General features: G+C 40.6%; 1 protein-coding gene across 1 annotated transcript in view; it reads right to left on the reverse strand.

The window, feature by feature from the left end:
• Window positions 1–1,910: 1,910 nt before the first annotated feature.
• Window positions 1,911–14,312, reverse strand: part of Plgrkt (plasminogen receptor with a C-terminal lysine) — a 31,103-nt gene continuing 18,701 nt past the window's right edge. Inside the window, exons 2-4 of the mRNA XM_048333028.1 lie at window positions 5,477–5,607; window positions 4,728–4,837; window positions 1,911–2,327 (exon numbers count right to left, since the gene is read on the reverse strand). Of these exons, the coding sequence (XP_048188985.1) occupies window positions 2,206–2,327; window positions 4,728–4,837; window positions 5,477–5,607 (363 nt within the window). The 3' untranslated portion in view covers window positions 1,911–2,205. The remainder of the gene's footprint in view (window positions 2,328–4,727; window positions 4,838–5,476; window positions 5,608–14,312) is intronic.

The following is a 14,312-nucleotide window of genomic DNA, read 5'->3' on the forward strand; positions in this document are numbered from 1 at the left end:
AGATCTGAGGATTGTGGTTCAAAGCCAGCTGGAGCAGGGAGTCCATAAGACTCTTACCTCCAATAAACTACTCAGAAAAACCCAGAAGTGGTACTGTAGCTCAAGTGCTATCCTCAAGTAAAAGAAGCTCAAGGACAGCACTCAGGCCCTGAGTTCAAGCACCCCAGGACTGACAAAAAAAAGTTTATTCCTGTCTGGGATGGTAGAACAGAAAAAGTATGTTTTAACAAATGCCTCTAGAATAGCCTATTTGAACACTTCTCTATCAAAATTCAAAATTGTTGAAACCTAAACAAGAATGTTTCATGAATTCCTGAGAGCTCATATTTATTTCAGGTATATTAAATTGGTTGTAGACTATTTTTGCAATTTGATTTCTCTGTCTGTCTGTCTGCCTGCCTGCCTGCATGTCTGTCTGTCTGTCTGTCTGTCTGTCTCTGTCTTGGCAGTGCTAAGAAATAAATCCAGGGACTGGGAATATGGCCTAGTGGTAAAGTGCTTGCCTCGTATACATGAAACCCTGGGTTTGATTCCTCAGCACAACATATATAGAAAAAACCGGAAGTGGCATTGTAGCTCAAGTGGTAGAGTGCTAGCCTTGAGCAAAAAGAAGCCAGGGACAGTGCTCAGGCCCTGAGTTCAAGCCCCAGGACTGGCAAAAAAAAAAATCCAGGGCCTCACACTTGCTAAGCAAGCACAATATCACTGAATTAAGTGTACAGCCTTATTTTTGCAGTCTAAGTCTATTTTCCTATCCTCTTGCCAATCCTGGAGTTTGAACTTAGGGCCATAGTGCTATCCCTGAGTTTCTTTTGCTCAAGGTTAGTGCTCTAGCACTTAAGGCATAACTTCACTTCTGGCCTTTTATGATAGTTAATTGAAGATACTTTCCTGCCCAGGCTGGCTTTAAACCATGAGTCTCACATCTCAGCCTCCTGAGTAGCTAGGGTTACAGGCATGAGCCATTTGTGCCTGGCTCTTATCCTCTTCTAATTCATGTCCTTCTAACACCTTCCTCCTTATCTCTTTGTCTCCATGGAGACCATCTATATATCCTTCAAGACTTGAACCATGGCTGTCTATAATTATAACTGTATCAAAGTCACAAGATGATATATTGTCAGCTTCTTAAAGGTAGGAACCCCATCATTTAGCCTCAGAGTCGGTCCTCTGGTTCCTTCCTTTGCCCTTGTGGTTCCCACATTATGCTCTTCCCAGGCTTTTTGATAATTCAGCTCTTTGCCCTAATGTACCCTCTGCACAGAGGCAGTCTTTGCAGTCTTAGATCTACAGTATCCCGGCCTCATCCTCCTAGTCATTCCATTTTATATCACTGAAACATTTGTCACTGTTACAAATAATCTCATTTGTCTCCAAATTTATCTTTTGCCCTCCTACCCTCCCACCCCTGACTAGGTCATAACTCCTCTGAGCAGGGTGCAGGGAGCTCCTATTCCCTCACTGATATGTCAGTGCCTACCGCAGTGTGTGACAGTTGATAGGCATGAATATGGATCTTGGAAATGAATGTATTATAGGTAGGGTTTGCATCTAGAGGAATGGATAGATAGGAGGATTTTATGTGTCTGAGTTTGCCAGTGAATCCACATAAACAAAGGCAGGCAGCCTAATGCTGGCTTTTCTCTTATAGAGCCATTTGTTTGCCTACGAAACATAGCCAAAGGACTTTTCAAGTCCTTTTAGAGTGCAGATACTGGAGCCAAACTCTCCAGGTTTAACTCCAAGTTCTGCCTATGTATGACTTTGGGTCAGCCATTCAGCTTCCGCCTTTGTGGTTGTTGCTCTGTTATGTGGAGATTGGACACAACTGATTGCTCCATGCAAGAGTGTTTGTAAGAGACAGATGTGCTGTGGGGCATCGGCGACCGAGAACGGCAATCAGCAGGACATTTGTAGGGCACTCTGGGAGTTCCAAATGAGAAAATTTATTAATTTTTCACTCAGGTCATTATTCCAAAACACACAGAGGAAATCTGAAAGGTGTTTAGAGTGCACTCACAAATTTTGTGTTGAAAGTTACAAATTTTAATTTGAAGCAGTTCAACTGAACTCAGAGCTTGTATTTTAATATTTTAATATAAAATCCCTTCTATCAAAATGTTGAGCACTGAAAAAAAGAAACAAAACAAAACTGTAAAAACTGTAATATATGCTGGCTTGGCGAAGCAGTGTGTACACAGGGCTTCATTTGTCTATGAAGAATCTACTCTGTTCTCTTCTGGCCTTTTCAAGGCTGTCGAAAGTGATCATTCCTTTGGGAAGCTGCAACTTAGTCTTTTCTGTTTCCAATATGTCTTCAGCTTCACCTTAAAGAAAATACAAGATGACAAGGGGGTCATTATGCTCGGTGAGAAGAGTGACTACCATGACACTGTAATGGCAAGTGTGACACTGTATGGAGCCAGGTTGCCTTGCACCCATTTTCTCAGGAGAAGTTACATGCCACTCTGTCCCCCCACCCCGGACACATATTGATAAATTCTTAAAATGTTTACTGCCAGACCCCTGTGGGAAAATCCCTCATGAGACTCTTATCTCCAATTAACTACTCAAGAGCTGGAGGTGGCACTGTGGCTCAAGTGGTAGAGCATTAGCCTTGAGCACGAAGAGGCTCAGGGAGAGTGCCCAGGCCCTGAGTTCAAGCCCTACAACAGATTATGAAAAAAAAGGAAAAAAAGCTTCCTATACACAATCTTTAGTACACTATTTACTTATCTACTTAATTCATTTTCAGTAAAAATTTATAACTGTACAAATTTATATGCAAGTTGGTGTTTGTGTATAGGTGTGTCTTATGTATTGATCAGAGGAGGTTGCTTGGATTATCTATCACCTAATCAATTTATTTTTTGTTTGTTTTGGAGACAGGATCTGGCCATTGTGTCTGGACTAGCCTAGAACTTACAATTCTGCTTCAAGGTCCTGAATGCTGGTATTAAAGGTGTGTACTATCACACTTGGCTGTGTTTATCCTTTAACTTGATTTCCAACCCAACAAAGCAGGCCATGGGTTTCAAATTATAAGAGCCACTTAACTATGAGTATTTGTTTGTCATAAGTCAGAATTAAAAAATCATAAATAGGCAAGCCTTGAGGAACAACTAAGATTCAGTTCAACAGATTTTTTTTTTTAATTTTTTTTTTTGGCCAGTCCTGGGCCTTGAACTCAGGGCCTGAGCATTGTCCCTGGCTTCTTCCCGCTCAAGGCTAGCACTCTGCCACTTGAGCCACAGCGCTGCTTCTGGCCGTTTTCTGTATATGTGGCACTGGGGAATCGAACCTAGGGCCTCGTGTATCCGAGGCAGGCACTCTTACCACTAGGCTATATCCCCAGCCCAGTTCAACAGATTTTTATATTTTGGAGTCATGATGACTAACAAGACAAAAAGAACCTAAATCTGTTCACTGCAGGAAATTTCTCAATGAATTCTAGAGCTGCATTTAAGCAGGAAATGCATACAACATACATTGAAATTTGAAATGTCTACACTGAAAGGTCTGTATAAAGTTACTTTGAAGACATATAGACTCGTCTGGAAAATAAACTTGTTTCCTTTAGTAACATGTACAAGTGAATGCTATATAATACAGTTTCAGTTTCTTATCTTTGTTGTTGTTGGTGGTGGTTGAGGGGCTTGAACACAGGGCCTGGCACTGTCCCTGAGCCTTTTTGTGCTCATGGCTAGTGCTCTACAATGTGAGCCACACTGCCACTTCTGGTTTTTGAGTGGCTAATTGGAGATAAGAGTAGCATGAGGAATTTTCTTCCTGGACTGGCTTTGAACCATGATCCTCACATCTCAGCCTCCTGAGTAGCTAGGATTACAGGTGTGAGCCACCAGCACCCAGCTCTTAACTTTAAAAAAAAAAAATGAGACACTAAGAATTCTGTTCTCAACACCTTGGACAAATTAGCTTTTGCTTTTTTTTTTTTTTTTTTTTTTTTTGGGTCGATTATAGGTTTTGGACTCAGGGCCTGGCGATGTTCCAGAGCTCTTTTTTCTCTCAAGGCTAAGCTCTACCACTTTGAGCTACAGCACCACTTCCAGTTTACTGGGGGCTAATTGGAGATAAGAATCTCATGGACTTTCCTGCCCAGGCTGGCTTCAAATCTCGATTCTCAGATCTCAGCCTCCTGGGTAGCTAGGATTATAGATGTGAGCCACCAGTGCCTGGCTGAATGAGTTCTTAAGCAAATGAATTACACGAAACTGAGAAAATCATGAAAATGAGGTTTGACCTTAGTATGTACAGTTAGCCCAGGTTAAAATGGATTTTATTCCATAACTTCATTTTCTATAGCGGTATTTCAAAACTCAGAACATGTTTCTCCATAGAAATAATGCTATAAATCAGTTTTTAGACTCAACAAAAACTGCTCAGCATATTGTGCAGAATTGTGTTCACTATGACACCAGCCATTTGGCTCTCTGGACATTTTAACATACTTTCTACGCAGAAAATACATTTCCATTTTAAATGAGTATTTTTAAGAACATATGCTCCCTCCATCTCCAAGGCCTAGGAATGAAATGTTCTGTTCCTTAGTCCTAATACTTGAGAGATCTGTAGCTCTTCCTTTCCCATATGGAAGCAGTCTGATAGAATGACAACAGTCTCATAGCCCAGCAAAGGGCAGGATAGTAAAGGATGAACTTTGGTAAAGCATCATTAACAATGAACCAGGAAATAGAAATCTAATTTACCTTTCATTCTTTGTAGGAGTGTTCCATAGCCCAAGTCATACTGGTAGGTGAAGATAAAGCTTAATGGGACAATAGGAAAGAGGAAGGCTGGCTTTTTTCGTTTTATCGCTCTGTTTCAAGAATAAAAAGAATCTGGTATTAAGGAATAAACTACAAATCTATCTATTTATCTATCTACCTATCTATCTATCTATCATTGAAGAAAAATTACCTGGTTTTTTTGTAAGAGCATTCTCCATTTCCGAAGACATTGAGTTCATTTGAGTTACATATGGAAATAGGAGTTCCGTATCCAATATACCTAATCAGTCTGAGTTCTCAAACGTAGTTCTATTATTTGCTCATCTTTATTGGACTCTGAAGCTCATATTTCTGGTTTACAAATTGGTAGCAATTAAGAATGATCAAATGGAACACTGAAGATAAACCCATAAACAACTCCTTTCTTGGTGTCAAGTCAATCCTCTAACTTACAAAGTAGAGAGGTCAGAAGAAATCCAAGGAAATGAAGGCAAAATTAGCCATCATTACCTTGGCATTATAGTATTTCTCCTGAGGACTAAGCTAATATAATATAACATAATATAATACTGTATATATTTTTATATTACATATATAATACACACAGACACACACACATACACTATTAGGATTAAACCCCTATCTTAACCAAGTTAATAGTAATATGATTATGGTAAAGACAGAAAGAGGCACATTATTTAATAAAAAATATTAAATAGCAAACATACCCAGCTGTTAAAGAGATGGTTGCAATGCCAAAGAAAGTGCCAAAGTATTTGAGGAATTCTCGAGACCAAGCAATTTGCATAGCCATTTGTCTCTCTCTCATCTCATTCTGCATGAGGAGCTGTCTTTCTAGCTGAGTGCAAAACAAAAGACACAGTGGGGTTACTCATCTTTTCACTCTGAGCATGGAGTTCATTACCTGATTTTCCAGTGGATTTTCATTCTGCAATTGCTTTTAATGCATCTTTCCTTTTTCATCTCAATATCCCTGGATAAACATCACTCCCAATAGTTATCCACAATTCTCACTTTGCCCAGTGAAAGCTCTCTTGTAGTACAGAAAAAAGATAGTGATATTTTGTGCCTTCTTGATTGCATTTGATCTGGGGATTGTATCTAAGCCCCCAAAATATGTCCAACCTTTTCTATTGAAATGGGGAGGCTGGGTCTAGCTGGCGCCATCCTGGCCATGTGGTGAATAAGGAATTGGGTTTAAATGGCACCATCTCATCTTCATGGAGGAGGAAGGGCAAGTCTCACCTCCCAGGTGAAGGATGTTCCTGAATTCCTAGAGGCAGTAGCAGGGATTTGGATGATAGGTTACTGGGTCTGTCAGTCCCATGCCTTGAACTTGGGAGATTCTTGAGTTTCCTTTGATGCTGACCCCCAACCCGGACAATATTTAGGCCCATACCAGCTAAGGTGCCATTACACCATGCCTCGTGCCCTATGTCTCTTGTTTCTCCTTCGGTCACCATGGTATCCCACTTCAGGTCTCCATTGGGGTTGGCTTGGTTTGTTGTTATTGTTTTGCTGCTCTTTCTTTGCTATACTACTGTCATGGCTCAATTTTCTAACAGTGTTAAGTGTATTCGAGGGACTGCAGGTCTTTGTGACAACAGTCCATCTGCATATACCAGCTCTCCAATAAAGATTCCAAATTCTACCTCTCAAAAATGTAGCTTCTGTGTTTTTCATGATTGAGTTACCTTATAATACTATCGCATATAAGAAAAGATCTACAGGTGTTTTAAAAAAGATACTTTCCCCCAGCCTTTATTGTTAACAACTGTGTGGAAATCACGTTTACCTTCCATCCATTTTACCTCCCACATCCATTTAACTACAAATAGAAATTGAGTTGGAGTAGAAGGTCTATAATACATGATGATGATAAAGCGGTGTCATTTTGAGACATTAATCAAGGGTTTTCTCTGCCACATTTTTCTTCTTGTGCCATGTCATTTGACTTTAGTCAGTTCCTTTCTCTATTCTATAGAGAAAAAGGCAGAACTCAGAAGACTGAGTGGGATATTTAAGAAATATACAGGAAGATAAACAGATGAAAAACCTAAGACCATTTTTTGAAGAGAGAAGATTCTTGTGAGAGAAATTTAAAGAAAATCATTAGCAAAACTATAAGACAACAGACAGAATTCATGATGACAAGTTGATAATGTGATTCAGTTTCCCGCAACATGCTCATTATTCTGTGGCAGGAATTGGGAGGGGGAGAATTCGAGTCCTGATGTAAAGATAAGGATAAATTCCTCGGTGCCTCTTTTTTTTTTTTTTTTTTTTTTTTTTTTGCCAGTCCTGGGGCCTGCAATCAGGGCCTGAGCACTGTCCCTGGCTTCTTTTTTTGCTCAAGGCTAGCACTCTGCCACTTGAGCCACAGCGCCACTTCTGGCCATTTTTTTTCTGTATATGTGGTACTGGGGAATGGAACCCAGGGCTTCATGTATGCAAGGCAAGCACTCTTGCCACTAGGCCATATCCCCAGCCCCCCTCAGTGCCTCTTGTGAGCTGAAGTATTGGGGGTCTAAAGCAAGCTCCAGATGTGGGAAATTCCCAGAGAGAATTTAGGATGCTGCTTCTTGTCAGGAATTCTTAGGAGGCAGATAAAGTAGAGAAGAAATGGTTGTGGGGAGCATGTAAGTATAGATCATGCCTAAGAGAGGCCACTGTAGCCTCACTCAGCTACCAAGAAGTGTGCAGAGTGTGCAAGGCTCTTAGGTCACCCAAAGAGAGGTTCACACAAGATAGCTAAAATGGAGAGCCAATGGCATGCCAGAGGAACTGAAACACACAGGCCAGAGACCTCATAACAGACACTTGGATGGCAAACGGAAGCCAGTGAGTAGGGAAGGCAGTTGGGTCTCAGGGGATCCTCAAGACCCCTGAAGTGTAGAAGTTGTGGCTAATCTCACCTGCAATAAGGTCAGGTACTCTCAGAGCAACTCATGCACCACTCACTATCCAGGCCAATCAAACAGAAATGAGAGCAGAAAAGCCTCCCTTGGCCAGAGATGCAGCCCCTAATTAACCTGTGCCACCTGACATCACCTAAGTCCCAGACCTACCTTATTTCAAAGGACAAATAAATAAAGAGAAAGAGCAAAGCCAATACAACTCCCAAAGAAGTGTTCTAGGCTGGAGATGTGACTTGTGGTAGAGCACTTGCCTGGTAGTACAAGGCAGGAGCTTTCTGGATGTAGTCACTGGTCAATTTTAAATTTAGAAACTGAACTTCATTTTGAACTCAGACAATTAAAAAAAATGTTTTTGTACCTATGATTATTTACTAGATGAAACTCTTCCTTGCTGTATTACTTATTCCCAAAGCGAACAGGATAATTCCTATCTCCCTAAGTAATGTAACTGCAGCATTAGACTTTTGTGGATGTTTTTGGTAGGGGCCAGCACTGGGGTTATAACTCAGAGCCTCATCCTTCTAGGTAAATCCATGCTCCTTACCTTTTTTTGCTTTAGTTATTTTTTTTTTCAGATAGGGGCTCATATTGTTTTGCTCAGGCTAACCTGGACCATAATCCTCCTCTTTCCATTTCCCTCATAGCTGGAATGACTGGCACACACTACTATGCCAAGCTTATAAATTGAGATGGTAAGATGAAGTATGCCCCTATCTTCCCTCCCCCGCACCCGCCCCACTGCCCAGAGTGGGCTCAAACCACAATCCTTCTGATTTTTGCCTCCTAAGTAGCTGGGATAGAGGCATGAGTCGCTATGTCAATCATTTGCCTTTTTATCAAAAGACATCTGTATTTACACGACACAAAAGTGCCCTCAAAGGGCTGGGAATATGGCCTAGTGGTAGAGTGCTCGCCTTGTATGCATGAAGTCCTGGGTTCAATTTGTCAGCACCACATATATAGAAAAAGCTGGAAATGGCTCTGTGACTCAAGTGGTAGAGTGCTGGCCTTGAACATAAAAAGCCAGGGACAGGGCTGGGGATATGGCCTAGTGGCAAGAGCGCTTGCCTCGTATACTTGAAGCCCTGGGTTCGATTCCCCAGCACCACATATACAGAAAATGGCCAGAAGTGGCGCTGTGGCTCAAGCGGCAGAGTGCTAGCCTTGAGCAAAAAGAAGCCAGGGACAGTGCTCAGGCCCTGAGTCCAAGGCCCAGGACTGGCAAAAAAAAAAAAAAAAAAAAAAAAAAAAGCCAGGGACAGTGCTCACGCTCTGAGGTCAAGCTCCAGGACTGACAAAAAAACCAAACCAAAACAAAAGTGCCCCCAAATCAGTGATCCTTTGGAGAATTTTTCAAGTCCCTGTGTCCAGACCCACACCTCAAATCAATTATAGCACATACTGCCAACCTAATCAAGGTCTGGAGGGAGGTTGGAAATAAGGATTAAAAAGAATAAACTATTTATTCCAATATGAAGCCAGGAGAGAGAAATCATGGCTTGAAATTAATTAACTCACAGCCTATATATATATATATTTTTTCCACTAAAGATGAAGCCGAGGTTTCAGTCTACAGGGGATCACCTGGAATCTCTCAAAGATTGTGAGCAGAAGGCTTTGTAAGTGTGGTGGGAAAACTCAGTCTGTTAATACAGTACCACAGGACTCCCTGCACACATCCCAGAGCAGATCCCAATGTAAGGATTCAGAGGATGTGTAAAAAAAGGATGAGGAAAGCCAGGTGCTGGTGGCTTGCCCCTGTAATCCCAGCTACTCAGTGGGTTGAGATCTGAGAATTGCAGTTCAAAGGCAGTCTAGGCAGGAAAGTCTGTGGGACTCTTATCTCCAGTTAACCACCAGAAAAATGGAGCTGGCTCAAAGTGGTAGAATGCTGGCCTTGAACAAAAGAACTTAGGGACAGTACTCAGCCATGATTTCAAATCCCATGATCGAGCCCTCCCCAACAAAAAAAGGGTGAGGATGGTGGCAAATAGAATGATTGTATTACAAATATATGACATATCTTCACTGAAAGCGGTAATGGGAAAAGAACTGTCTGATTTGGAAAGATGGTATTTTGACTGGAAACTCTACAATTAAAGATGAAAAGAACTGAATTCACTGTGCTCTGGTGGGGGGTGGGGTGGGTGGGTGAAGTTGTTCTCCCAGGTTCCAGCTAACAATTCTGTACCTGCTTTTTGCATCTACTGGAGATGAGTAAACAAACTGATAGAAAGTGGTAAGAGGCACTCGTAGTATATATACACAATGACATCTTACTCATGTATTAAACAGAATTGATAATGCACCACTTGTAAGGAAAAAATTTGGAAAAATTATGTTAAGTGAAATGAGTCAGGCCCGGAGAAACAAAGATTGTATGGCTTCCCTTTAAATCTATATAAGTAAACATGTTGAGATGCCCCATAGGTAATGGCTACAAAGAAACCAATTGAAGTGTAGTAGCCTCTATGGAAAGCTCAAACAGTGTATGTGTGTGTGTACATACACACACATATACGTGTGTATGTGTATATGTGTATATATGTACACACACACACACACACACACACACACACACACACACACACCCCAAAGCCCAACAAAATCAGCACTAAGAAATGGGTACATGCAAGACAGAGGGGCGAGGCCAAGAGGCGAGAGGAAGCCGAATGAAGTGGAAAGGGAAGAAGGCAGCCAAGAACTCATTGTGTATACTGCAAAATTAAGAAACATAGGGAAGGCATAGACCAAAGGGGTGACACTAATCAAGATGAATTGTATTCATAATTGCTTTGGTTATGGCACCACCTTTGGACCACCAATTGAAGGTAATTTTTTAAAATGTAAAATAAAAAAGAAGCTCTACCAAATAAATAAAGCATAATAAAAGAGTTGGCTTATTGCAAAAAAAAAAGTATATAGCAGAATTAATTTTTAACCACCGTCATAAAACTGTTCTATTTTCTATTGCCTGTGTATTTTCATCCTTTAGTCTCATTGTTTAAAAAGAATTAAGTATAGCCACAGAGTTTCTGACCATAGGAATCTGCCAATCTTTGGAGTTTCCAAAAAGGGATTTATATAAAAGCCCACAAATCATTTAATGTAATTTTTCACCAACAATATTAAAATGGGGACATTTTATGGGGACACATGAAACATTTATATAGAACAAAGAAGGCAAAGGTTGTCTTGTAAATTTCCCTTATTGAAATTTTTATTTTGTTATAAGTGGAATGTTCCTTCCTTCTAAGAAATAAGATATTCTTCTAAGGAGGCAAGAGAATCAGTTTACTTCTGTTTTTGGTTTCTGATGGTCTTTTAATTTATGTAAAGCATAGTCACATGGGACATAACAAGTGTCCCTTTATTTGCTTAATTGAGCAATGCCAAGAACTTATTGTATTTATCCTTCACCCTGCCAAAAAATGGTCATTTACAAAAACAAAAATGTAACCTTCTGAACAAAATACAGTATCAGTGTTTCAGATAAAAACAAAACATAAGCTACCATTGCTACAAAAATTAATACAGCCATAATCAGAGCTGTGCCAAGTGGCTTTTACCTTCACCTGTTCTATAGGTACTTTACACAGTTTAGGAAAAATTCGGGTGTGGAAATGAGTACCAAAAAAGTTTTCTAGGGCTGGGGATATAGCCTAGTGGCAAGAGTGCCTGCCTCGGATACACGAGGCCCTAGGTTCGATTCCCCAGCACCACATATACAGAAAAACGGCCAGAAGCGGCGCTGTGGCTCAAGTGGCAGAGTGCTAGCCTTGAGCGGGAAGAAGCCAGGGACAGTGCTCAGGCCCGGAGTCCAAGGCCCAGGACTAGCCAAAAAAAAAAAAAAGTTTTCTAAAAATTAATGTCTCTTTTTAGGAGTGATTTACAAAAATTACTAAGTATAAGTAAAATTATAAGCTACTCAAAAGCTTAAAAGTTTTGAAGACATCGTATTATGTATCTTACTAAGAAATACAATATCGTATCCATTCTTACCTCTAGATGAAACATCTTATTATAAAAAATGAAATTTCCATACACAAACAACAACAACAAAAAAGAATTTTGGTTTGGCGAAACTATCTTGTATTACAAATTGTACTTTTTTCAATAAGATTACAAGATGCCAATAAATGGAGCAGAAGTCAGAGCATGGGGAAAAACCAACCTTAGAGCTTCTTAACTATTATTGAAAGCAGCAACGCTGAGAAGTAGGTCGTATGTTACAATCTGATAGTAAAAGGCAGCTCCAGAACTCCAGTAGAAACTAGAAGGCCTCACCGGGAACACATATTCCTTAGCTTCATAGTTACTGTTCTGCTCCATCAGTCCTAGCTGAGCACCACGGGAGGCAAAGCCCCATGGACGCTGGAAAACTTGCCGCTGTGGCCAGTGGAATCTGCAATTGCACTGCCACCTGCTGGACAGAGCCTGCAACAACATCTGACAGCTCTGAATTCTTTTTTTCACTCCCTGTGTTGATGGATTTTGTTTCCGTTTTAACTATCTTTTTTTCATTTAGAATTTAAAATATAATTTATTATTTTTAACATTAGCTCTTTGCTGTTTCTGTATGATCTGAGTATTCCTGCTTCCTCTTTCTCACTTTCTAGTTCTTTATCTTCCTTTTTTTTTTCTGTCACTGGATCTGAGACACAACATCCACTTCCCTCTCTAAAACTCTTTCCCTCCCTTTTCCAGTTGCCTTCCCTGCTCTCATGTTTCTCTGTCTACTGATTGAATAGCTCTCTTGCTCCTGTCTTCTACCTCTAATCCCTCACCTACGATCTTCCCAGAGGCTAAGGAAGGACTGCTTTGTTTTATAAGGATGTTGGAAAAAAGCCCAAGCTTGGGTAAAACTTAAGTAACCACCTATATAAGGACAAACTCTGCTCCTCCAGTCCAACACAACAGAAATGGCAGGATGTATCCCTGGCTGATGCTTTTCCAAAGAAAATTGTCTGTTGGTGGTGGGAAGAGGGAGACTGTCATTCAAGGTGTTGGGGTTTGAGAGAAGACTTGCTGTTGTGTCAGTGTTAGACTCTGATAAGGGGCCGGGGGGAGTGCAAAGCCCTCAGGATTAAAATATAAACCCTGGGCTCTACTTCTGGGTAAGCCTTTGCTTATTGTGGGGTTCTTAAGCTGGCTTCTTGCTCATTCATCTAAAGGGAAGCCTTTGTGTTGTCCCACATCCATTCCAAAAATCCATGCCAGGTATTTACATTAATCCTGTTAGCTCTTCATCATAAATGTGGCTAACAGAGAGCTAACCTGCTTGGGAAAACTAGAGCAAAATGGAGGAAGATTGAGGTACATAAAGAAAACCTGTAATGAAGGATTAAAGACAGAAGAAAATAATGGTGATTATTTTCCACATGTTTATCCACATGATTAGATTTTCTTCACCTACTTTGGATGTGTCTCTAGAGGGAACTTGCCTGCCTAGTTTCTCTCCCTGGCTTACCACTGTAGCCCAGAGGAAGGGATGCAAGGAGCACAAGGTGAATGAGTCACTATTATAATGTCAAATGGAAGAAGCCAGGCTCTGCTGGTACTGGTAGAGGTGTGGCTCAAGTGATAGAGCCAACAACCTTGAGCAAAAATAAAGCCAGGCAAGAACAGGAGGAGGTCAGGAGAAAGGACAGAAGTATGGGGGTGGAGGGCTTAAGAATACAATCTGAAAATTGATTCTATACTCTAACATGGATAAAAGGCATGTATCTATCTATATATCTGTATATGATACATATACTTATATACTTTTAAGCTATCACATATATGTATACTTGTGTGCCTATGAGTATATGAAACACAAGTTGTTTAACAAAAATAATCAAGGGAACTTGCAAAATTAAAAAAATACAATTAACTCAGGGGGCTGGGGATATGGCCTAGTGGCAAGAGTGCCTGCCTCATATACTTGAGGCCCTGGGTTCGATTCCCCAGCACCACATATACAGAAAATGGCCAGAAGTGGCACTGTGGCTCAAGTGGCAGAGTGCTAGCCTTGAGCAAAAAGAAGCCAGGGACAGTGCTCAGGCCCTGAGTCCAAGCCCCAGGACTGGCCAAAAAAAAAAAAAAAATACAATTAACTCAGTAGAAAAAGAGGAGGAAGGATATATTTTGCAAAATAAATACACAAATATATGAAATTATATATACATATATATAATGCTCAACTTCATTCGTAGTCAGGAAACAAAACTTTAGACAACACACGTCTGACTTTTAAGTTGAAGATAAAAATGTGTAAAGGCCTGTGTTTGGTGAGAGATTGGGGGTGTGGGGGCTTTCATATCTGTTAGAGCAGATGAGGATAGCAGTTCTGAGGATCATTTAGCAGTAACAGAATAGAAAATATTTGTTTCTCCCTCAGGTGGTTCGTGGAGAGGAAGTTTCTACTGAAGTATCTGTGTACCTGATCAGATACATGTATAAAACTATTAAACAGAAGCAATATTTGTTTTTTAAGTTTGTCAGTTATGGAGCTTGAACTCAAGTCCTGGGCTGTCTCTGAGCCTCTTTGTGCTCAAGGCTAGTGCCTTATCAGTTGAGCCACAGTGCCACTTCTGGTTTTTGAGTGGCTAATTGGAGATAAGAGTTGCATGAGGAATTTTCT

The sequence above is a fragment of the Perognathus longimembris genome, chromosome 1 (genome assembly GCF_023159225.1).
Source record: "Perognathus longimembris pacificus isolate PPM17 chromosome 1, ASM2315922v1, whole genome shotgun sequence".
Classification (NCBI taxonomy): Eukaryota; Metazoa; Chordata; class Mammalia; order Rodentia; family Heteromyidae; genus Perognathus; species Perognathus longimembris.